This window comes from Limulus polyphemus, unplaced genomic scaffold (assembly GCF_000517525.1).
Source record: "Limulus polyphemus unplaced genomic scaffold, Limulus_polyphemus-2.1.2 Scaffold2173, whole genome shotgun sequence".
Lineage (NCBI taxonomy): Eukaryota > Metazoa > Arthropoda > Merostomata > Xiphosura > Limulidae > Limulus > Limulus polyphemus.
Genome location: NW_013667783.1, coordinates 6,066 through 32,292, shown reverse-complemented (window position 1 = coordinate 32,292; position 26,227 = coordinate 6,066). Strand labels below are relative to the sequence as shown.

At 34.2% G+C, this 26,227-nt stretch overlaps 1 protein-coding gene across 1 annotated transcript in view; it reads left to right on the top strand.

The window, feature by feature from the left end:
* LOC106466163 (beta-1,3-glucosyltransferase-like) overlaps nt 1-26,227 on the top strand; it is a gene marked incomplete at its 3' end in the record, with an annotated part of 63,206 nt that overhangs the window by 32,464 nt on the left and 4,515 nt on the right. Inside the window, exons 5-7 of the mRNA XM_013926406.2 lie at nt 11,598-11,709; nt 12,592-12,728; nt 22,609-22,698. Coding sequence (XP_013781860.2) covers nt 11,598-11,709; nt 12,592-12,728; nt 22,609-22,698 — 339 coding nt within the window. The remainder of the gene's footprint in view (nt 1-11,597; nt 11,710-12,591; nt 12,729-22,608; nt 22,699-26,227) is intronic.

The window sequence follows — 26,227 nt, the reverse complement described above, 5'->3', positions numbered from 1 at the left end:
TTGTCATTCACTGGTGACTGTGTGTGTGTTCATTATTTAACTTAACTACTTGTTATTATTTTGGTACCAATTCTAATTTTAAGATTTTGAGTTTCATTGTTTTTTTTACTTTTTGTTGTTGTCTCCCTTAACTAAAACAAAAGCTTTAAAATGTAACCCAGTAAAATTGTCCAACATTTTTCCCAGTAATTGTGATAATCAAAAAATTGTGCAGTTGTCAGTGTAGCTACATTTTGGTCATCATTTGTGTGACTGTTATGTTGTGTCTACTTCGTGTAAGAGGTAGAGTCCCATCTGAGTTTCCTAATAATAGATCTAGGAAGCAATGGTGTGTCTAGAGATCTGCAGCTCTCATGATCACATTCCATCCCTATGTTTTAGTTTTTTGATGATATGACTTCTGTATAATCTCATCTGATATTATGTTATTGTGATATTTTTTGAAAATTTTGTGAAGGAAACTGTAGGGAAAGGATATACAAAATTAAATGTAAGTTATCTCCTATATAAGTATCATGTTTATAGCCAAAAAAGTGAATACTACAGAATTTCTATAGTTCTGGAAATTCTTGAAAGTTTTTAAGTTTTTGAACATCATTTCCAGGCATGGAAATATTATGAAAATAATAAAAGGTTTTGAAATTTACATAATGAGGTGACCCAAAAATTTTAATGAAGTTAAAAGATGAATATATGAAAACATCAGTTATCAATTTAACAGTCTGTTTTACCATGTGCACACGTACATGTGTTCATCTGACAAGCTATGTGGGTCCATGAACATGATCACCATATTTTAACTGATTTGTTGATACCATAGTTTAACTGGTTGAGTATTTGTTTTGTTTAAAATACTTTGTTAAACATTGTAAGTTTGACTGTAAGATAATGTAAAATACTAGTATATGTATTATTAGGTTACAACTTTGCATAATATATTATACTCTATAAGGCTTCTAAGCATGAAATACGTAGGCTTAATCTTAAATCATTTGAATCAGACACTAACACAATTAATGTTAAAATCTAACATGTATAATTATTAAAATCATCTCTGTATTCTTGTTTGCATTCTTTTTGGCACTGCCATCCCTACATCATTTTAAATTTACAAAATGGTTTTTGTGACTTTTTTCTCCCCTGACTGAAAGTTAATGTATTCTATTAATGTGTGTAATAATATTTAATATTATTTGTAATGATTTTTTTTACTCTTTCACTTCATACATGATATAGGGGTTGTCTTTCTAAAGACACCGATTGTATAGTGTACAAAGCATTGAGTATTCTTCATGTTACAGTCATCTAATGTTTGTCTTTTATGGGCTGGTAATTCCTGTTTCATCCAATCCGATCCTTGGTGGTTGTTGTGGTTAAGTATCTTTCAGACACGTTTGTAAAATCCAGAGAACAATGTTTTGTTACATACTTTGTTTATCATCCTATGATTTGTCAAGTGTGAAATACAGTGATTGGAATAACATGGTACTGAAATTGACTGGACCAGTTGTTGGTTGAGATGTAGCAAAATAAATATCTGCTGAAGCTTTTTGCCAAACACTAATCATAGCTAACAGATGTTTCCATATATCAAAGTTATCTTCAAGTTTTGTACAACAGAAAACCTTTTCAAGTATTATCCAAAAACCTAAACTAGTTTACAGGTATTATCCAAAACATGCAAAGAAAACTTCTAAAAGCTACCTTGTTCCAAGTATCAAGAACTAAATCACTTACTAAAATGTAAATAGGAATTAGACCACCAACTTGGTTGCTACCTCAAACCAGATGAGTACAGTATACAATGGAACTTCAACCAAAGCAACACAGGGTTAAATCAAGAGCAGAAGTCTATATACAACAAAAATGTTAACAATACGAAAGATGATACAACAACGAAGCAAACCTAATCTTGTCATTAACAAATCCGATCAACCAATAAATGACACTGAGCTACAACTTCTCAACAAAGACCTCAGCTTCGCTGTCAGCTATAAGACTGTTCCCCGCCTAGAGTTAAAAATCAGTATAGAAGATTTATCAGAAGACTAGTGATTCATAAAAAAAAAAAGAAAAAAGGTCATTTCCACCTTTAACAACATTCAACTACAAGAAGAAATTCAGATCTCCAGCCACCAAACTCTTATGTTAGGTAATTATAACAAAATATGGTTTCCTAAAGTTCCCAAAAACTGTATTTTAAACAACTTTTTCAAATAATTCTATAACAAGACACTAACATTAAAATTCTAAATGCTGACGAAGGCAAAACTACTGTAATCATGAACAATACCGAATAAATTGACAAAATGAATGACATCCTCTCAGATAAAAAGACATTTAAACCCATTCCGAACACGCATTAAAAATAACTGAACAGAACCCTGTCACAAATGAAAAAAAGATGATTTAAAGCTCTTGCTACAGGCTCAGTCAAATCGACCAACTGAGTTTATGACCTTTATAGCTTCCGTATTATAACTTCTAATATGTTTTGTGTATCTTCCAGAAATTTTGTATGCTTTCAATAAGTCTTTTGTGAAGTATTTTCATTGAAAATTTCTCTGTGAATATATGGAGTTAGAGTGTTGACTGCTCCAATTACAAAGTGATTGTCAAGTTAAGATTAAAAATACTTTTCTTTATCTGAAACTTGTCAAATTTCATTTGCATAATCTCTGAAACCTCCTAAATAAATTTCAAATTTTTTTCAGTAAAACTTTATATTATATCTGTTATTTTCTCTTCCCTAACTTTATATGAAGTTGGTCAATTTGACTGACCTTATAAGCACCATAAAAAAAACAAAAATGAAATAAATCTAAATTGCTCTTTTTTTTTCTTTTTGGAATGACTTCAAATTGTAGCATGAAACTTCATTTGTTTATCCTAAAAAGCTTTAAACTTGTAACAGTATACATTTGTTTTCAACTTATATGTTATTGTTTTATTGCCCTTTGAACAATGTCTAACTAATATTACAGTAATGAACAGGCTACTCATGAGTTGATTGCAAACATGCCTTGTGAAAATATTTTTTTATTATTATTTTTCTTTATTTTATCTAATGTAGCCTTATCTATCCTAAAAGTTTTCTAATTTTTACATTTTTGTTACTTTTATAATAATAAATGAAGAACACATGTCAAAAACCTGGGTCCTCTTATTTGTTGCCGTAAACTGTTGATTAAATTTAACCTGCTTTTTTTATATACTTGCAATACTATTGCACTAAATATTTTTTATTTAATTAAATAATGCACCTAAGAACACAGAATAATAACATGTAAAAAGCAGACAATGTCCTATATCTATCATAATTTTTCTGGTTCTCTAACTATGCAATAAGAGCTGTTTAAATCTCGTGACATGTGCAGGAAAGGATACCTGTATGGAGAGAGTTAATTACTAAAGATCTTTATTGTTATCCAAGGAAAACTGACTCTTAAACACCACAACTCTATGGCATTCCCAAATGACACAAACAGGACTGGCCCATACGACTTGCAGTATCTACTTATGACTCGTTTAACTATAATCTTGGCAGATACGTAGCCTGGACTCTCACATTTTGCCTTCCATCTGTAGGTTCTTTTTTAAAGATGTATTTTATTTCAGAAACACATTAAATCAACTAAACCCTAAAGCCTTAATGGCTGGCTTTGATGTTGTATGACTTTTCACCAAAGTTTCTGTCAAGAAAGCTTATAATGTTGCTGTAATGTCCACAATCCTTTAATTCACATCTGAAGTGCACTTACTATTTCTCTTTTAGAATTCACAACAACAAAAACCAACTTCATTTTCAATAACAAAAACTTTCTTCAAATAAATGGTTTACGCATGTGAAACCTTGTTTCGCTTGTTCACACCAACATACTTAGAATCCAGATTGAAACACAAGCCATACAATCTGTGCTTTATCCTCCTCTTTACTGGTACAGAATTATTGATGAAGCTTTTGCTGGTTTCACTTCTACCGAACACATACATCCTTTCTTTGAACACGCAAACTCCATTCACCCAAACATTAAATTCACTATTGAACACAAAAATAACAAACAGTTGTATTTTCTTAACCTCATCATTATTAGATTTTACACACAGTTCAGAACAAAAATTCACTACAAAATCATTCACATAGGCCTCTACATCCCTTGGAATTCCACCCATTAATCCAAACAAAAAATCGATTTATTAAAAAAACCTTGTAAACACAGCTTCCAGACTTTGCTAAGCTGACTACATAAATGACAAAATCAACTTTATAAGACATTCCATCATCCACATTAACAAATTTCTACCAACAATTTCACACAGCCATCAGAATAAAAACCTAAAACTTAACTTGCAAACAAAACTGACACTAATACACCAAACAGTGACAAAATCCAGCAGTTTACCATTCATTCCTGAATTAAGTTAAAAAAATAATTCCCACTTGGAGGAAACTTGCCTTTAAGTAAAAATTCCTGTCAACTTCAAATTCACTCAGAAATCCAGCCCTAAACTAAAATCATTAGTAAATAAAATTTCACACAGCCATCAGAATAAAAACCTAAAACTTAACTCGCAAACAAAACTGACACTAATACACCAAACAATGACAAAATCCAGCAGTTTACCATTCATTCCTGAAATAAGTTCAAAAATAATTCATACTTGGAGGAAACTTGCCTTTAAGTAAAAATTCCTGTCAACTTCAAATTCACTCAGAAATCCAGCCCTAAACTAAAGTCATTAGTAAATAAAAATTATGTAGAATTATACAATACCAACATCATTTATAAAATAATGTGCAGTAATTTCCAGAATATTAGATTGGAGAAATCGGTAGAAAATTGGAAACCAGATTCACCGAACATAAAACAAAACAAGAAAACTCCCATGTTTACCATCATTGCAACTCAGAGAACCACAGTATACCTATGCAAAACTGTAATTTTAAACAAAGACCCAAACATCACAAACATAAAATAAAGGAAGCTGTCTTAGTTGAACAAAACAGCCCTACTCTAAACCAACAACCTGGGATACCAAAATACTTTTACTAAGCTGTTAAGCAATCTCTGGTTATGTGACCTCTTTGTTTATGTTGTATATATATTCCTGTGTTTATTGTAAACTACTTGTACCTTATGATGGCATAAACTTGTCAAAATGTTGTACATTTATAATAATGTTTCTTTCACTACCCATTCAACCATCTCCAAATTTTATACATAATGTTTATTTTTTTATTTTGGATCTGCTTTTAGATGCTAATTACATTTTTTGCAATGTTTGGCTAGAAACATACCATTAATTTGCCATTTGTATCAGTAACTGCAAGTCTACTCTTTAAATGTCTCCAAAATATCTATAATTGAGTATATATTTGAAATGTATGTCTTTCAATGAACTATGTGGTATCAAAATAATATTGTACATAAACATTTTGGTTGGGTACAGATAATCCTTGATGTGTTATTGTTAAACATAAATACATGAAGTTACATTCAAGTCTTTTTGAGTATACACATAGCTTTAAAACATTTAAGTATTTCTCTTATTGTTATTTTACTTATGTATTGTCAAAATAATGGGCTTATTCTTCTTAATATTACATATAGTAGTAGTATTTAGTAAGTAAGTTGAATAATATGTGTGTTGGGCTAAGGATTCTTCTACAGTAGTTGTCTGTGACTTGGTGATAAATTTGACAATAAATGAACAGCATGCACTCCACTTGTTTTGAAATAATATATTCAAAACAAGCCAAACATATGTACAAAAGTTCTTTACACTGTAGAGATGATAGGCATATCATAAATGCTATATACAATTCTCTTCTTCTTGTCAAAAGTCCACTTAGGCCAATTCAATTGCTTTAGAATTTCAGTTGACAAGCCATGATCTGACAAGGTAAACTCAGCTATCTAGAATCTCAAGCTTTAGGCATGGAGGTTATGCAGTCCTTTGCACAGCATCAGTGTTTAATTTCTAAGGTTGCCATGTATCTGTCCCAGTCTTTGCTTAGTCCTGAATTATATATTTATCAACAGAAATGGCACACATATCAGCAGTGGTGTATTGAGAGAAGGTTGAACACACTTTGATCAGAAGTACCAACCATAACTCATTTTTTTACCTGGCTTTTTGGAAAGGATTTTGCATCTTCCACAATCACCCTGTATAAGGTGGTCTTATTGACAACCATTTGATACTTGATACAAAATTTCATTGAATCCCCAGTAATATCCGGCTTCCTGAAGCTGCTTTGGGTCCTATGTCCATAACAACAATTTCAGTTACCTTACTGGTATATTAAGGTTACATTACATGCCCTTTCTCAACAACCGTTTGTGACCTTAGCCTCCTATGCCATGTATCACCTTTCCATGAAGGTTTATTATTCCTTATCTGCTGACCTACAGGTATTCGCTGGTTGGAGTGGTTTGTGCCTATTGTCCAGAGGATGCTTTTTCAATTGACCTAAGTCCTCAGACTGATTCTTAATCCCTAAGACACTGTAAGCTAGGGAAGGAGATAAATCCTTTCCACTGATTCATCTGATCACTATTTCTTATTTCTATCGCTGATCAGATTTCGATCTTTTCTTGTGTCCAGTGAGGGTCTTGAAGGTTTTGTTGCTTGCAGTTATGCCTTTTGGAATGCTAGGCAATGGCAATTTATTCATCGAGATCATTCAGTTTCCCAGGATTTACCCCCAGTTACATTGATGCAGTGGGTATGAAATTGAATCATATCACTTATTCTGGCCCCTCTTTGAAGGTGAGCAGAATTATACAAGTCGTCTCTGATCTGATTTGTCATATTTCTATGTCCTCAGCAGCCCGGTTGAATTTCTCACTGGAGGATGTTATGTGGACTTTTGTCAATACTTTTATCTCGCATTATTTGCACGATCAGGCAGTATCTTCATTTATGGGTTTTTGACTACCCCCTGTAGCTATCTTAACTACTTCCGCTAGTTTATACACAGGGGGTGAGTATTTTCATTGCTACGCTTGTCTGTTCTTTACCTTTCAGGGTCCCTTGCTTGGTTTTCTCAGGATCCCACTCTGTCGAGAATGTTGCCCAAGCAGATGTGCTTTTATCAAACCGGTTCCGCACTAGGAACTACTAATTCAATATACTTTTTCTGGGTTGAAACAGGCTCTGTAGAAATGAGGTGTTCCATTAGACCACCTAGAGGCTGACCGGGTAGTATTACTGTACTATTCTGGACCACCACTCATGGACTATCATGAGTAAAGCATAAGGGGGATCCTGCCCATTCCTGCTAATCATTGGATTGAATAAAGTGGGGTCGGTTTGCTTTTAAAAATTTAAGGAACTTGTTTCACCTATTGCACTGTTTCTTAGGACTCCCTGACTTGCATTACCCCCCTGATTCTACTAATGGAGCTAAGGAATTCTTACCACACCCAGTTTCCAGTCACTGGGGTGGTGGACAGAGGCTTTTCCTTCAGAGTGTTAGTGTGAATATCCACTTATAAGGATATATATATAGATATGTAAGTATGCATATCTTGTGGTCCAATTGCCCTATCTACCAACGTGGGATATGTGGGTCGTGGTCCTATATTTCCAACCCCGAGCAGTGGAACCTTGTGTGGTTGGTTGGGGCCTAGCTAATAGTGATGATAAATCATGTAAAATTCCACCCACAGTACATGAATTGAGTTCCGGGTGAAGATTACACCTGTTCTGGATGTAGTGCGGTTCTCCCACTAGGGTGCTAGTCTTCTATTGATACATCCATGAACTATGCACATGCTTTCTGTATGGATAATGCTCTCACTGGTCCCTCCACCTTCTCAACGTGGGATTCTAGCTGTAGTGTGAGAGGTGGTAAGTATGTTTTGGAAGTTAATATTTTCTTAACTCGATAATGCATTTGCAATGATACTTACTTCCAACTCTCCTGCCCTTTTCTCTCCACCAAGAGCCAGTGTTAGAGACTGCAGATTGAGTCAATCTCGAAAAAGTGATAACATTTTCTGAATGAGGTGCTTATATACAGTATAAGGATAGAGGATGCATTGACGTAGATGGAGTGTCATACAACAAATATCACCAAGGGCAATTAAGTGGGGTATAAAAGACTAGAGCAAGTGAGAAAAAATCAAACTAATGCTTAGACGGGCAAAGAAAGAAAGAAACCCTGGTAGTAAAGTAATAGCTATCAGTGTAAGTATTATTGGTAGTACATTACAATTTAAGAAAATGTTAACTTAGAAACACCATTTATTCACAGAATATGTTAGTGAGTCGGTATCATTGACAATGTGTTACTAATTGCAATATATGGGGCATGAATGGCATCAAATGAAAATGGTCAAAATTAAAATCTGACTGATTGAACTTGTTTGAAAGAGACACTATTAGTCTACACTCCTCTGCAAGTTTTTGATAGTTAATATATGGCATTATGGGAGATCCTGTCCCATTTATCAGTCAGTTTAACACTGTGCTTTCTAATTCATATACATACAGTCTGAAGAGGTTCTAGGGAGTGTTCTCTGGAACTTAAATTGTGACTTTTTACTGGTTAATGTGTGACACTAGAAATTATTGTACATCAGGACGAAATGTGATCCAATTACACCTACAAAAAGGCTGTACAACTAAGTCTAATACCATCAAAAGTTTGCCCCTTAGAGGTGTAATATGATCTGTGTCCATTCTTATCATAACTGAGTCATGATGCTGAACTCAGAATGTTGTTTATATTTAGGTCTCCAGAGAAGATACCATTGATCAATAGTAGAACTTGAAACCTTGTCTCTTTATGATGTACACTGTTGCCAATTCTATAGATATGAACAAAAGTGAAACGAGCTGTGTTCAACTACAGGGTTGAAGCAGGTCTTTTCTTTTGAGTTGTTTGTTCCTGCATCTTTAATCACTGATGCATATAAGCACTATTGTATCAGTCATCTGGTATGTTTCAAAACCTTCCACTACAGACCTAAGTACATCAAAATAGCTGCCGCTTGTATTTGTGTTTGCCAGGTTTCAAAACTTTCACCAGTTCTAACAGACTGTAATTCCATGAAAAATTTCGACTCATGTTCATCATTGACACAATGATAATAATAACTGAAACTGAAGGAATCACTAAAATAACAAGTGATAAATCTAATGGTAAAAAGAAAATAGTTTTTCCAGGGTGGAAAAAAATAAACTGAAACACTCATGCAATCAAACAGCTCAACACATGAAAGTTGAACATAACTAAAGATATGCTGAATAAAAAGTTTGAAATAATGGTCAGGATTTAGCAAACTAATAATGAGATCTCGAAAATGCAGATGATAGTGGATAAGATTTTGACTATATCATAATTAAGTTTCTAGATAATTTTAATTTCTATCATCTAGTGTGACCTTCCTTTTTTGGTGCATTAATGAAAGTAATGTTAAGTCTTTGCAATTTAATAAAATGTCATTAGGATATAACCTAACTTGTGTGATAAGATAGTGTAAGGTTATTTGTTCCATTGTAAATGTGATAGTTGATCTTTTGAGAAAAAAGTATAAATTTAAGTTTTTCTTAATCTTTCTATTTTAAAATAATCATTTTATTTAAGATGTTTGTATAAGGTGCATCAAACCAAAAAAATTATATTCAAGTCAAATATATCTGCATTCTTTAAGCTAATTTCTACTGACTTCAGTATAAACTGTTTGATAATTTCAGAAGATCAAAAAAAGAAAGGCATAATCTTTTTAAACACAAGCTTCTTTTATCCTAATAATTAATAAATATATTTTAACCAAGTTTGAAGAGAGCTAGATTTTATTACTATGACACATGTGCTATAATAATATTTATAACTATTAGAAATTCTATCAGAAGGATTTGGAATGATGAAAAATAAGTAGTAAACTTTTGTATTATTTATATATCGCCCCCCAGTGGTACAGCGGTATGTCTGCAGACTTACAACCTAGAATCCAGGTTTCGATACCTGTGGTGGGCAGAGCACAGATAGCCCATTGTGTAGCTTTGTGCTTAATTACAAACAACAATTATTTATATAAAAAATTAACTTTCTGCTTTTAAGTAAATATTTCTTTGTTTAGTAGAAAATAACAATTAATGTATCCAACTATTAAGTCATTTCCTAATTGTATCATAGTTCACTTAATATTCCAAGGAAATGGTTAAAGTATTTGAAGAGAAAAGAAATATGTGGTCAATGTTTTCATGAACCAACCTTCATTAAGACATGTAAAGGAAATATGTGGTCAATGTTTTCATGAACCAACCTTCAGTAAGACATGTAAAGGAAATATGTGGTCAATGTTTTCATGAACCAACCTTCATTAAGACATGTAAAGGAAATATGTGGTCAATGTTTTCATGAACCAACCTTCATTAAGACATGTAAAGGAAATATGTGGTCAATGTTTTCATGAACCAACCTTCAGTAAGACATGTAAAGGAAATATGTGGTGAATGTTTTCATGAACCAACCTTCATTAAGACATGTAAAGGAAATATGTGGTCAATGTTTTCATGAACCAACCTTCAGTAAGACATGTAAAGGAAATATATGGTCAATGTTTTCATGAACCAACCTTCATTAAGACATGTAAAGTTTGGAAGTTATCAATAAAATGGTTGCTCATCTTGATATGAGATCAGAGGTTTGATGATTAGTACATCTTGGTGATACCTGATGATGATAAAAAGATCTGAAGCTTTAAACTGACCAATATAAAGTGTCCATTTTGAAAGGAAAGAACTAATTTTGTTGAAAATGTCCTTATTGTTAGGAGAAGCTTGTTTATCATTTCATTTAGTCTGAGTCATCTGAAGTATTTTAGTGATCTTGAAAACTGTCAGTATATTCATTTTTAAGAACAAAAGAAAAGCTTTTGCCCCGGTTTGATTTTTGTATGTGTAAATTCTAGATTGGGTGGTATGATCAGGACTGAAGATTTCCTTGGCAACTTGTTGGTAACCATGTAATTCTTTTTCTTTACAGCAGGGGCAGAGTGTAGTCTAGTGGTTAGCATGCCTGACTATGGCTCCGTGGTTTATTATAAAAGAGATGGTCGAATCTCAGTATTCAATTAGAGTAGCCCACAAATTGGTTGTGGATGGTGTTAACTAACTGCTTTTTCTCTAGTCTAACCCTTTAAAATCAGGATGGCTAGCACAGATGGTGCTTGAGTAGCTTTCTGGGAAAATCAACAAACAACCTTACAGCAGTTTTAACCACTAATTCGTCATATTTTTAGTTTTTATCATGCTGTTTGCTTGTCATCTGTGTTAGCAAGGCCACTTTATTTTTAAACTAGATATAGTAAGCAACTATAGTTAGATGGTTGTAAAATATCTTGATGTGATTATGCTTGGTGGTATACATAAATGTATAACTGTAATACACTGAAAAACTTAATGGATTGAGGTTAGATTTTAAAGTTTGTTGGAGCTTTAATACTCATTGCTGGTTAAGCTCGTTTAGAAAATTATTTTTTGTGTTGTTATTGTTGTTGGTTATAATTCTTGGCAAACTATGACCAACTGCTTGTAATTTTGATGTTTTTTTGTGCGTTATTCACATATCATCCTGGAAGGCTTAGTAATATACATAAGCACAACAGCTCGTGGATATTGTTCTGTGAAGATATCACATCAGTGGACTTAGAGAAACTTGCTGCTCTTTTGGAGAAGTATGATCCTTCAAAGGTATTTTATTATTAATAATAATATGTAAGTTAAACTGTCTAAATTCAAAATTACTTTCAAAGTTTGATTGTTTATGGTAACAAAACGTTTAAAGAACATAAAGTTTAAGTAAGCATTATGTGTCCTTACCATTTAATTTTATTGAGAAATGTTTTGTACACAAGCATTAAAAATGTTAATCTATACTACCAGTCAGAATGTTAGATGAAAATCTACATACAGTAGTGAATCTTCAGTGTGCATGTACTTTAGAATCACTTTTAGGAATTAAAAAGTGGGGATCAAATAGTTAGATATAATTTTTTAAAGTTCAAAATCTGGGAACAGTAAAAAATGTCATTAACATGTCCTTTGTTAAATGAACAAAAATATACATACATGTTAATGCATATTAATGGAAACAGCTGTGTTAACCACAGGAACATCAAACCTAAATCTCCAAGAAAAACTGTAGCACTAAATGAGACACCATATAAGAAGTATTGACATTTATGTTTTCATAGATATTGAATAATATACAGAAATAACCATACTTTATTTGATTTTTAACTTTTTATAAATGTATAAGCTATATAATAATGATAATGTATTTCTGGTTGGAAACAATTAGCTTTTTGTTTATCAGCATATGTACCAAAATGAGGAAGAAAAATACTCAAGCTGAATTTCTTTAATTTAATCTAGAAATTTTTAATTTAGAAAAAAATGTTTTAACATTTTGAGAAACTTCTACTTTACCATTACTAAAGATTTGAGTACTTTATATAGAGGTGAATAAGATATTTTACATTAAAAATTATTACCTAAGTGATTTGTTTGAATAGAATTGCTTTCACTAATTGAACAAAAACAAAGAATGAATGTTTTTTCTTTTCATACTAGCCTTACTTCCTAGGTCATGGCCTGATGGACAACGAGCCTACCATAATTCACCATTTTGATAAAATTGAAAGTAATTCTCCTTTCCTTTATCCTGCTTTTAGTGCTGGGTTTGTTATGTCAACATCATTACTGAAAAAGTTAAGTGTTTAACTTATGAGTTGCATGTGAGTAACTAATGTTAATTTGTTAATTTTCTATTCTTTATAATGATTAAATATTTTTGTTTTTAATCATGTTTAGAAAATTACCTTTAAGATGAATGAGTTAATCTTCTCATTAAGTAACAAATTTATTTACATTTTCAGTATTTGGATGTGAAAAATGGCCTTTATTTCCAACAAAGAGTTTGTTTGTAATATTTTTACAAGAAATAAATTGAAGACTGCATTCTGTTTGTATTAAGGAATTTTCTTTGTGAAACCCTTTTTTTTTTCAAGTACAAAGAAAATATGCATGAACCTTCATGTAATGCTTTGTGCAGTTGTATGGAATTAAAAACTATCAAGACTGACAAAAATTTTCTTGTGTGAATTAGAAATGTGCATATATAATAGTTCTTTATATGTTTTAACTGTGTAATTAAGATTTATATATCTTTATTGTAGTGACCAAAATATATCGGAAAATAACAACATTAAATAACTTTGCTGTTTGAGTATATACAGTTTGAGTACATTATATTGAAATTATTTTGAGCCATTAACACATATTTATTGTTCATGTTGTCATGTTCAACCATGCTGTGTCTGTCAATTATGCATAAACATCTTGACAATTGCCACTACAACATATTTCCGAGATGGTACCTCACCTCTCTCACATAATATCTGCCTATGAGATTTGTATGCCACTAGCCTTGAGCTACCTCCCACTTAAAAATTTATTTAATGTGATCTGTGTTATTACATGATGACATCATCATGCAATGATAGCCCTCTTTTACTTCGTTCCATGATAGTAATGATGTTCCTAACATGGTACCCGTGACCACTGAGGAGCTCATTGTCTGTGGAGACATGACATCAGTTGTTGAACATGTTGTGGGTTCTTTCATGTACACAGGGCCTTCACCCTTCTAATATTTTTTCTTTCCCTTTGTCTTTTGATTCCTCTTGTGCTTTATTATGTGAATCCCAAGCTCAAGATTACTTTGTATTCCCTCATTCACCTGACATTAGGGTCCAGACAGACTTGTTTCTCAAACAACTGCTCACTCGTACTAACATGCCTCTGCTTCTTGGTCTGCTTGATTATTTTGTCCTGGCTTAATGCCATTTTCCATTTCCATTCCTTGATTCCCTGTCTTTGGAACCATTTTTACCTTTGTGAGGGGTGGATTCCTCAACTTATTTCTCTTTATATGTTTTAACTGTGTAATTAAGATTTATATATCTTTATTGTAGTGACCAAAATATCATACTAGCCTGACTCTCTATGACTCTCTTAAGGTAGCCAAATGCCTCGTCATCTAATTAGTGACGTGCATGAAAGGATTAACGAGATTCCCACTGTCCCTATCTACTATCTAGCGAAACCACAGCCAAGGGAACGGGCTTGGAAAAATCAGGACTATCTATTTCCTGATACCCTCCTACATTACTTCTTGTCACTTCACTTTATGTCTGAGGCACTTTGTCATGCTCAAAAGGAGTTTTCTGGAGAGGTTTGTTCTTCTCCTTCTTCTGCTGATCTGTTCCCCCCTTATTTGGTTCCTCTGCTTATCTCCATGATCTTCATCAGGCTCCATTTCCTTGCTCAGATGTCTTTGGGAGGGTTCTTGACCCACTGGAGGCCTGGGATTAGTCCTCATTGTTTACTTTGGTTTTTCATCTTACTCAACGTCACTATTCTGTTCCTGTTCCTAGACTTGCTGAATCCATATCTCCATTTCCCATTTCAGCTTCCTGGCCTTCTTCTACTTCCTGATATCAAGGTTGTTGCTCATCTCGTTGAGGACTACCCTTTTTGGTCTGATGTTGCCTCTCAGGATATGTTTATTTCCCAAATTCCTTATTGGGCTAGGGGTAATGAAAAGTGCTCTACCAATGCCCACTGTTGAGATGGGGTGTTTCATAAAACCACTAGAAGTATCCCCATGGTATTAAAATTATTCCAAAACATACCTACCTCTATTCACACTACAGCTATTACTTGACTGTTAGGGTTTCTTTCCTTTGCCCATCTAAGCATTGGTCTGATTATTTCTTATTTGCTTCAGTCTTTTACTCCCCACTTAATTGCCCTTGGCAATATTTGTCTCGTGACACTCTCCATCTACGTCAATGAGCCCTCTATCCTTGTACTGTATATAAGCACCTCATTCAGATAATGCTATTACGTTTTCTCTATGAAGAGTTCAGGATGAGACTGGACATTCAAAAGAAAATATAGATTCACTTTTTCTGGTGCCTTTCTTCACTAGGTCAGCTTCTCATGAGGCCAATTTGGATCACCCACCTCCGGTTCTTTTTCTTCAGTTGGTCAATTGAGTGGATGGTTCTTTCTCTTTTGGAGGTGTGGGCATCACTCAAAACCCTCATTCCTTTGGGATGAGCACACATGAGATCCCTTCAGTGGTTGCTGCATGACCAATGAATCATGAACAGTAATCCACTGTATCACCAAGTCTACTTATTCAGGATCAAAATCCTAGATCTCGAGTGGTGGTTAGATTGGAACAATATTATGATAGGTGTTCCTCTATCACTACCTTCTCTCAAGATCCATCTCTTCACAGATGCCTCACTTCAAGGCATATGGATGGACAACAAAACTTCCTTCCACATCAATGTTTTAGAACTTCTTGCTGTTCAGTGTGCAATGTCTCAGGGTCTAGAATTATTGAGGTAAAAAATCATCATGCTTCACTCCAACAATTCCATGGTGGTGTCTTGCATTTTTTGTTAAGGAGGCATTTGACCACGAGATCTTTGTATTTGAACATTGGATCTTCTTTATTGGGCTTACTCTCATAATATCAGCCTAGAAGCTTGCCATGTTCCAGGGGTGATGAATTTAGTAATAGATTAATTGTCTCGACCCAACTGGGTTCTACCGACCGAATGGATGCTACATTGATGCATTTGCCACTCATTGGAACACTTAACTACAGGTATTTTGGTCACTGGTATCTCACCCTCGGGCATTAGCGATAAATGCATTCTGTCAGTACTGGACAGGATTGAACCTCTATGACTTACCACTGATTTGTCTGTTACTCAAAGTTCTGGCTATGGTTCGGTAAACTCCTAGCCTTGTGCTGTTAGTAGAACCGGATTGGCTGATTCAACCTTGGTTCCAGCTTTTTCAAGAGTGCCCACCTCTGCAACTTTATCTATGACCATCTCTGTTGAGGGAGCCACGATCCAACATTATACACCCAGATATCCTGAAACTTAAATTTCATGCATGGAAATTATGCAGTCCTTCACACAGCATCTAAGGTTGCCAACCTTTCCAACAGTTGAGTGGCCTGCATCTACCTTCATATAGTTGCTATCATTATCAGATTTGTGGAATATTTTCTTTTTAAAACTGTTGGAATTTATTTCTGTTGTTAGGATCATGTAATTTAAAACCTAGTTGTCATTCTATTCTTCATAAATGAAATTGATATTAGAGTGAATGTTGTTTATGTGTTGTAGAAATGATTGTTGATGGCTATTGTCCTCAAATCCACAAACTACATCACTGACATATCTAAATCAGTGTGTAGGAGGGTGTAGAACTGTGTTAATGGCCTGATTTTCTATTTTATTGAGAAACAATTCACATAATCCAGGTGACAGAGAGCTGCTCAGGCTGTCTATTTGTTCATAAGTTTTATCATGACAGGTGAAACATATTTAATGAAAAGTGGAACAAGTCTCAAATTTTTCAAGCTCAAGTTGTAATGCAATTTGTCAAAATTTTTTTATATCCTTTCTAAAGCTAGGTTGTTTGCTTCATCTTTTGGTATCATTGTATGTATGGAGACTACGTCAAAACTGTTCATTTTGTGATGGTTGTTAAGGTTGTTGAGAATGCTTCAGAATTCTTGAATATCTTTAACCTTGTATTTATTGTTGTCATTCGATGCTTGATGAGAAAATCTAAGATTCATGCAAGCTCATGACTATAGTCCATGTGTTGAAAGGATGTGGTTGGTGTCAAGTTAAACAAAAAATAACAATAAACAATCCACTCAAAATCTGTATCTCTGGACTTTCATTTATAGCATAGTAAATGTCTTGATTAAAAAGGTTTGTTTAACTATTATGGGATATTATAGAAATGGTTTATGTAACTATTATGGGATCTCATAGATGTTATGGCTTTTATGTTATGTTGCTTAGCAAAAAGTATAACCTGATATTGTTGTTAGTTTATTCACAGAAAATGAACTTTGGTGAAACATTTAGTGATCAAGTTTGCTCTGAAATATTTTTGGACCAAACCCTACCCTGAAACATTGAATGATCAGTGTCTTCTGTGAAACGTTTAGTGACCATTGTCCACTCTGAAACATTTAGTGACCAACTTTAAAAATGTTTCATTTTGTGAGGAGATTTCAGGAAAATTAACTGATTGAAATAAATATTTTTATTTTCTCAAAGTGTGATTGTTTTTCTTTCATGACGAAGGGGGAAGTTTGGTGAACAAAGCTTGCTAGAGGAAGAAAGGGTGGGGCTCCTAGGTTTTTTTTTTTGTGGGTACGTCAGCTAGTATGTTATAAGAGCTGCAGTTGTTTAAAGCAGCTCTAACTTTGATGAAAAGGAATCTCTAAAGTCTAGAGCACACACACGTTGTTAGTGGATTGCTATAGGCTCTAGCTATATTGACTTCAGAAAAACTGAAAAAGTTTTTACAGTAACTAACAGATCAGTCAAATATAGTCACTAATATCTAATATTTCTTTTTGATACTATATGGCTGTTTTATTATTAATTTCTGAAAGAAAATGAAGGGGTTCAGCCCCCCCCCCCAATTTGTGCCAAAGTAATATTTTTTTTAGAACAGTTACAATGTTTCAAGATTTCACCCTTAAAACTTGTGTACTTGAAAATGATCATACTAGTGATTGAAACATTGCACCTGTTCTAAAAAAAATGTTCCTTACTTTAAAAGCTGTAACTTGCAATAAAATAATACTTAATCAGTAAGTAAGCTCAAAACAAAACTATTAACATAATGCAGTTAATTTATGATAAAGTAGATGGAAGGATGGGGCTTTGACTTCTTCTCTAAATCTGTGCCTGCTTATACAACATTAAAGATAGTTATTAATTTCTGGAACAAAAATAGATGGGAGGCTTTGAGCCCTTCCCCCAGATCTATACTGGCATATACAACATGAAATGATGCAGTTAGCAAATATTAATTGCAAATAAAACACTTTGTAAAAAAACAGTAAATGTATTTCCTATAGATACTTACCTCTACTAACAAAATGTGCTGCCATCTGTTGGTGCACATTTTCGCTCATCACTAGCCTTGTTACTCCTACTTATTACTGCATACTAACATGCAAATGATCATGCAGCAACCCTCCACCAATAGGAGTGAAACACTACCCATATCGTAGCCAGCATCTTCTCTAGTCATGCACATGTTAATCACTTCTTGATTGGCAGGTCTACTGATTAGATGGGTTTTTTGCTCATGGTTTAATTAACCTATCCACACATTTTTACTCTTGTGAACATTTCCTTCAGTTAATTTATTTTACATTTTTTTCTGTTTCTTAGAGAGTTATGATTTATTTTATCTTATCTCCTCTTTCAATTTTTGGAGTTATGCACTTTCAGTTTTGGGTGGTCATGACTATGACTGCTTTTACTGTGGCAGCAGAATTCCTGACCATGTCTAACAGGTCAAAACCACGATCTCGGCTCATAAAGTAACAGTTCTGGTCTGTTGGGAGTTGACCACTTTCATGCAACAATCAGAACACACTTATGATTGTCGTAACAAGGTTTCAGTGATCTTTTAGTTATAGATTTGGACAGCCCTCCCCCCCCCCCCTCCTGAATATGTCTCTTAGTCACGTGTTGTTTCAGGGGACTTGCCCAGACCTTTTATTCATTTCGTGGATTTGCTATTAAAGTATGTTATAATGTTCTGTACTTTTCTCCTGTTTCCTATGTTTCATCCCTTCTCAAATGTTCCAATCCCTCCACCTCCTTTGTCAGGTCAGGGCTCTCTAATGATATGTGATGCGTACTGCTTCCTTCCTTGGTTCCAGAGTACGTATGTTTCTTCTGTGAAATCCTCACATCTCCTGTGACCTTTACCCTTCTGGGTTAAATTTGCTAGTTCATTCGTCTGCCATTTTATTCCCTTTCTCATGATGATTGTCACATTTTTATGTTTTATTCCCACCAGATCTGTAACCTTACCCTTCCCTTGGCTACACATTTTCATCTTCCCTTGAGGGACATCATCAATGCTGTCACTGTTTATCTGTGGTGGTAAGTACTCTATTCATTTCTATTTTTCTTTGCAGGGGTCTTTATTGCATATTTGGATCCTACTCTGTGGCGAGTGTTGCCTGACCAGGTATAAATAGTCTTAAATCCTCACTGTACAACCTCTGAATATGCTAGATGACTGTGATATTGAGACTCTTCCTACCACAGACCTGATGTACCAATCCAGATGTCATCAGGTGTTGGTTGATCAACTCTGTCCAATATGTCTTCTATGCATTGATATAAAATGTAAAACAAGTAAAATAACATGACACAAGGTCATTTTACACCTACCCTTGAGATGGAGTGTTCTCCCGGACTGCTCATAGGTATACCTTGCAGTATTTTTGTTTCATAAATATGTTCGTCCCAGACCGTACACTCGTGGACTAACAGGAGTAAAGCAGACTGAGATTACTTCCCATCCTAGATGATCCATGACATTTGAGGTTCTTCCTACTGAGGACCAGATGTGCAATTCCAAATGCCATCAGGTGTTGGATGTTGCACTCAGTCAACGTGATCACTCTGCTTTTCAATATAGGGTATCATGATCACCCGTTGCACCATCTTCGGTGCTGCAATCCTCTTGACTCTCCAATGCATTATTTCCCTCCTTCTTGTAGTGGAATATGGGAGTCCTTGCCACTTACCAGTTCCTAGCCACTGGGGTGGTGGACCATGGAGGCCAGTTCTTCTGTGTGTGCACAATACCACTCAGTTTGAGAGTAGGGCGATGACATTTTGTGGGTTACAATGGCATGACACCCTTCCTACCATTAACCTGATCAGTATTTCCAGGTGCTGCCAGGTGTTAGATGTAGCACTCTGTCATGTGTATGTATATATGTATACATATATTGCAGTTTAAAATTGTTGACAAGGAACCTACTTTGAGACTAATAATGGCTGGAGACGGCTTGAATGGGTAATGAAGAAAAACTTTAATATAAGTTTAACATAACAGCAAATGTGCAACGTTTCGACAAGGTTTTGTCATCATCAGGTACCTGGTTGGAGACTGTCCAGCCAGATAAGTCCTCACATGTGTTTAGCTGGTACCATCGTTCTACTGCTGACTGATTGATAAATTCCCAGTGCTGCCAGGTTTTTGACCAGTGATGAACACCCACTTGGGCTCTCCTCCTTCCTATCGCCTGCAAGATGTTGGTTCCCAGTGGATTTGGTGATGAAGGTGCACACATGCAGAGATGGGTTTTTGGTATGGGAGCTCCTCTTCCCTGCTAGTACCCATTTCTGAGGTAAAAGGTGGAGGACCCTCTTCCTACTGTGGAAACCTGATGTACACTTCCAGATGCAGCCAGGAGTTGATTGAGGTTGAACTGCCATTTATGGTCTGTCACATCCTAGCCACTCTACCCCAGGGGTCCCATTATTTTTTGGACCCATCCAAGTTCTTGCCCTTTACAGTTTGGCAACACATTACTAAAGGGTGAAGAGCATACTTGGCTTAAAAGTTGTGCAGTCTCCCACTGGTAAGTTGTTTTAATTTCTTATCACACCTCACGGAGTTCCTTTGGGTGCTTCCTTAAAAGGGGATCATCTTCTTACTGGCCCTCCATCAGTTCAGTGTGGGAGTTTATGAGTGGAGGTACTATATTGTATCAGAAGTTAACATTTGCCTAAACTGTAAAGGTATCTCCAATAGACACACCAATCAAATTTCCCACCCATCCTCCTCACTTGGGGTTTGAATTGGTTTGGTTAGTTATGACCAATCTTGAAGTGATGAACATGTGCATGATTAGGGAGGGCACTACTTACAATAGTAATAGTGTTGCACTTTTATTGGTGGAGGTTTGCTGCATGATCATTTGCATATTAGTATGCAGTAATAAGTTGGAGTAACAAGGCTAGTAGCAAACAAAAATTTGCACCTGTAGAGGGAATTAAAAGTCAAGAAAGCTTTTTGTTAGTGAGCTAAGTATCTATGGAAAATACATTTTAAGTTTAGGAAAATGTTAACATTTACACTTTATTTAATACTTAAGTAGCCAGAGAGTTGGTGGTGGATGCTAACAGCCAGTTGCCTTCCCTCTAGTTAGCAGTTCAAAATTAGTGACTGTGGCCTAGATAGCTTTGCAATAACAAAAAAGAGTAAATTTAATAGCAAGGGGAATCAAACCCAAAACTCTCAAATTATGAAGCATCCTCACATACACCCATTATGTTGCTTTGTGTTTAATAACAATATTTCAGTTACTTGGATATTCAGAATAATTAAAAACCCTAATTTCAGTTAGTTGATTATTTTTGTGACAGTTGATTTAATCATGATTTTGATTAGTTGATAATTTTTGTGACAACAGATTTAATAGTAATTTCATTTAATTGATTGTTGGAATAATTGAAAACACTAATTTCGATTAGTTGATTATTTTCTTGACATTAATCAATTAAATCACCAAGCTCTACCTTTGTATTCATGGATTCTCACCTGTTACAAAACATCATACTTTGCGTATCATGGCTGGGGTACAACTTGTTGCAGGTTTGTCTATAGATCTGGCATGGCCTGGTGGCTAGGGTGCTCAACTCACAATCTGTGGATTGCGAGTTTGATTCCTCATCACCGAATATACTCGCTCTTTCAGCTGTGGGGGCATTATAATATGACAGTCAATTCCATTATTCTTTGGTAAAAGAGTAGCCCAAGACTTGGCAGTGGGTGGTGTTTACTAGCTGCCTTCCCTCTAGCCTATCACTGTTAAAGTAGGGACAGCTAGTGCAAGTAGGCCTCAAATAGCTTTAAGTGAAATTCAAAAACCAAACCAAACTGCCTGTATGGCCACAGTGCTCCAAACTGATCCATATTTCTTTATTTTCCAGTGATATTAAGTATAAGGGATATCCCCTGTTTTGGAAATTGTAAATTCTCTATCTGGACTTAAAATCTTCCATACACATTGTTAGATAATAGTTGTTACAATTTATCTGATTGTATGAATATTTTGTGTCTACAAAATCTGTTACCTACCCTTCCCAAAACAATAAATTTTACAATGGTAAAATGTAGTTCTAATATACTCTGTTCCACTGTGACTTTTTATTGGCTGTGGTTGTCACATGATCTGCATATTGAAAGATTTGTTAATATATTCAACTTACATCATTGTTATTTTAATTGTAAATGGTACAAGAAAATCATCCATACACGTCATGTTAGGTAATAGTTGTTAAATGAAATTTACTGATGAGGTTTAATACATTAACTGAAATGGTATCTATCAAAATTCAAACAGTTTATTTCTGATTTTATCTAGCCATAATACTGTGGTTTAGGATTTTTTGCTACTAAATCAGAAGTGTAATTTTGGTAACAAAATGTAGGAATATTGTAAAGAAAGAAGTGTTAAATCTAACCTGAAATATTTTTTTCAAATAAGTTCTAAGTTAATTTGTATTTAGAGATTGGTGTAAAAATTAATGTTTGAGGAATTTTCTGTTCATAATATGTGATAATAAAAATGGAAATTGATGAGTTTAAGTAAAGTATTAGTCTAATGTCTGTTAAAGTTTTTTAATGTGACAATTTTTTTGGTACCAGAATTGCTATTCGATGGCGAAAAGATCCACACCATGATTTTTCAATAGATGCCAAACATGAGGTAGGCACATATTTTACTAAACTTCTAATGTAGTACTCTAATCATCTGTCCTTATCTGTTTCTGATGCAAAATACTGATATATTTAAACTTTTTGGATATGACAGTGTGGTAGTTCATAAAGATATAAATCTTTTAGCCAAAATATAAAGCACTAGAAATAACTATAGAAATGATGAAGAAAAAGTATATACAAGGCAAATACTATGGGAATGCCAGTCCTTTATCATGTGAAAATTTACTGCACCAGACTATAGTCACGTGTTTGTAACTTACATTATGATTGCATGCCATTCAATCAATAAATCAGAAAGTGACATACCTATAAAAAAGCCTTTAAAAGTACAGCATTCATTCTATGCCAAACAAAAGTAGGGTGTATTCAGGCATAACTTTTGGGACTGAAATGCTGCATGACAAGCATGTACAAATTAAAGTTTTGTCTTGTTAATGTACTCCAAGCATAAAATTGTAGCAAGACTCTATGTTTCAGTAGTAGCTGTATGCAAGACTGTGAAGAGGGTACATGAAATTGGCTTTGTTAATGATAGAATTGGTTGAAGTAGAAAATTGAAACTATCCAAAAGTGATGTTAAGGATCTCAGGATATGACTTTTGTGAGAGGTGCTGATGAAGTACAGATCTTGTCAATAATCTTGCTGTAAATACTGGTGTTAGTGTTACATGGAGAACAGTAATATACACATGATCACAAAAGTGGTCTCAGTGGAGGTTTTACTGCTTGTGAGAAGAACTAGCTGGAGATGTGTGTTCTTTAAAGAAATAGCTTTAATTTTGTAAATTATTTTTATTGTTATACTTTTATTATAGAGTTTTTTTTTTACATTGGTTATTTAGTACATGAATTTAGAACTGATCTAAATCTTTAAAGTGGTTGAGCATTGTGAGATGTTATCAAGTTTACAACTGAAAATGGCATTAACAGCAACATTACTCAAGAACATAAGTAAATCCAGTCATTCTGTATCTAACCTTGGATGTTGATAATACCACTACAGCATTAGTTCACAATACAAGTCTCCATCATAAGGCTATTGTGTCCTAAGTGCATCACTCCTCTATGCTGGTTTCTGTAAACCTTCTTGCATACAGGGACAATGATTTCCCAGCAGTCTTTTCAACAATCCAATCACTTGGAGATCTATAGGTGCTGTGTCCAGCAACCTCACTGGAGTCTTTGCATGGAATATTAAAATTACTCCTTTTATTCTCCAGCTGCTTGAAGTATGCAATAATTGAACTGATATGTCATGATAAAAACTTGTGTACACATGACTTGTGTGGCTTTTCCAAATGGACTTCCTTCTTGATTATGCTGTATATTGTTTTCTGGGGCTCATTCATTACTTTTTCCACTGACTTGTATATTTAAGGATTCTCAACCATCACAAGAAACTGCACTTTGCTTACCATGACTGGCTGAGGTATTTTCTGGATAGTCCTAGTGTCTCAAGCTAATTCATATTAATTTGTTTTCAAATGCCATTAAGTACAAGAGCCTCATCTTATAAATTCAAAATCCCCAAACTGAACATATTTTTATGGTCTGAATGTATAAAAACATTGCATTTGATAGGGCTGTTACATACCCTTCCCAAAACTGATAAATTTCCAATGGCATAACACTACCTACAAAACAGCAAACAATGTCAAAATATTGCTCTGAAACATTACATTCCAGTGGAACTGGTTGTAGTTGTCATGTGGCTTACTGACTTGAATATTCAAAATCATTTTAATATAATGCACTCAACCCACTTTAGTCATTGATTTAGTGTAGAAATGAACTATTATAGCTAATTAATCTTACAAACAACTATTACACAGTTATGTGATAACTTCTGCCAGAAGTGCTGCTGAAAGTTCTACAAAAACAATTAAAGTTATTAATCAGTTGTTATAATTATGAGTAACAGGTAAAGTACAAAAAGTTTCTATGATCACTGTCCTAGGTCATCATTTGGACAGCCTTGTTGCAAATAGCGTTTTTGGCCCTTAACCCAATAACACCTGACGAGGTTAGGCCTGCTTAGTGAAACTGTCACATGTACAATGCATATCACATTTGACCAACATAGTTATTAGTGCTTAAGAAATTTAATGTTGTATGTTGGTAATACTATAAATTACAGAAACACTTACAAACTTGTATCTTATTTATTATGTGGCAAGTTCCAGATAGATGTCCACAGAATATTAGCACAGTTATGACTGTTAATGTAACTGATCTAGTTCTACCCGTATATATCTACCTCAGTGTTTGAGAGTGACCTCACTAAAGAAAATTTGCCCAACAGCTTATAAAAGGAACAAGCCTAAGGTGATCAGTTCTTAAAAGTGGAAGACAACTTTAACATAAGTTATGCCGAGTCAATTATTTTTCACAGTGTGGTTGTTGACTCAGTATAAATTGCTAACATGGTCAATGCAGAATATAAATACCTTTTTTTCATCCTAGACATACAAACTCCAACACAAATTCTAAATATTTAACCTTTCACACTTATAATTTTATTCAACTGCACCAAAAGTTATGCTGGGTCAATCATTTAACATGGTATGGTTGTTGACTTTGTACAGCTCAAGCAATTAACACAGTTACTATAGGATACAAAAACTTTCTCTACCCTAACCTTAGAATTAAATACTCCAACACAGGTCTGAGCATTCATCACAACATAAAGACTTGACACTATAAATAAAATCATAATTTTTAAAGGCAGAATGTTTAGGCTTGCATTAGGTTATGTAAGGTAAGGATAAAGAATCCATAGCTATTATGCTAATTTATAAAATAAATTTTCATAATATCCTTAATGACAATTGTATGAAAATTGGTGCAAAATTGTCAGTGTTATACATTTTAGTTAAAACAAATTGTGATAACAACATTGAATAAATGCTGTGTATAACCTATAGATATTGGAGGTATTCCAGAAAACAGCTAAAATGGATATATTTTTCCCATCAAATTTTAGCTGTTTTCTGGATTCTTATAACTGTCTACAGTATGTTTCAATCCACTATTTTGTTTGTAGATGACCTTGCTAAAGCAAGTCTGTTCAGTGGCAATACTTGAAGAGAACAAATGAAAGATGACCAATTCCTAAAAGCAGAAAGATGACTTAAGAGAATGTAGCTTAAAACTTAAGGAGATCTAGAGATAATAGATGTTTTAAATATCTCTAATGTGATACATACTTAGACTTGTGTTCAAGCATGTAAAATTAGGATAAAGTTATTTAGATCCCATAGTGACTATGTTATCTGTAAGTTTAAATTTCCTTAATGGTGATATTTAGTATAGCACCTTTGGCATCAGTAATAGTTACAGACTTTCCACTCATTTGTATCGGGCTCCTTATTCTGATACAGTATTTACCTCCTCTCACAAGATTAGCTATTCTTGTCCAGTGCTGCCCCCTATATTTGAACTTTTCTTTATGCATGCTACAAGCCTTCTGCTACCCCCTATTGGAATTGTTATATTCCAACATGTCTCACATGCAAATCATCATGCGTCACCTAACAAGTAGGAG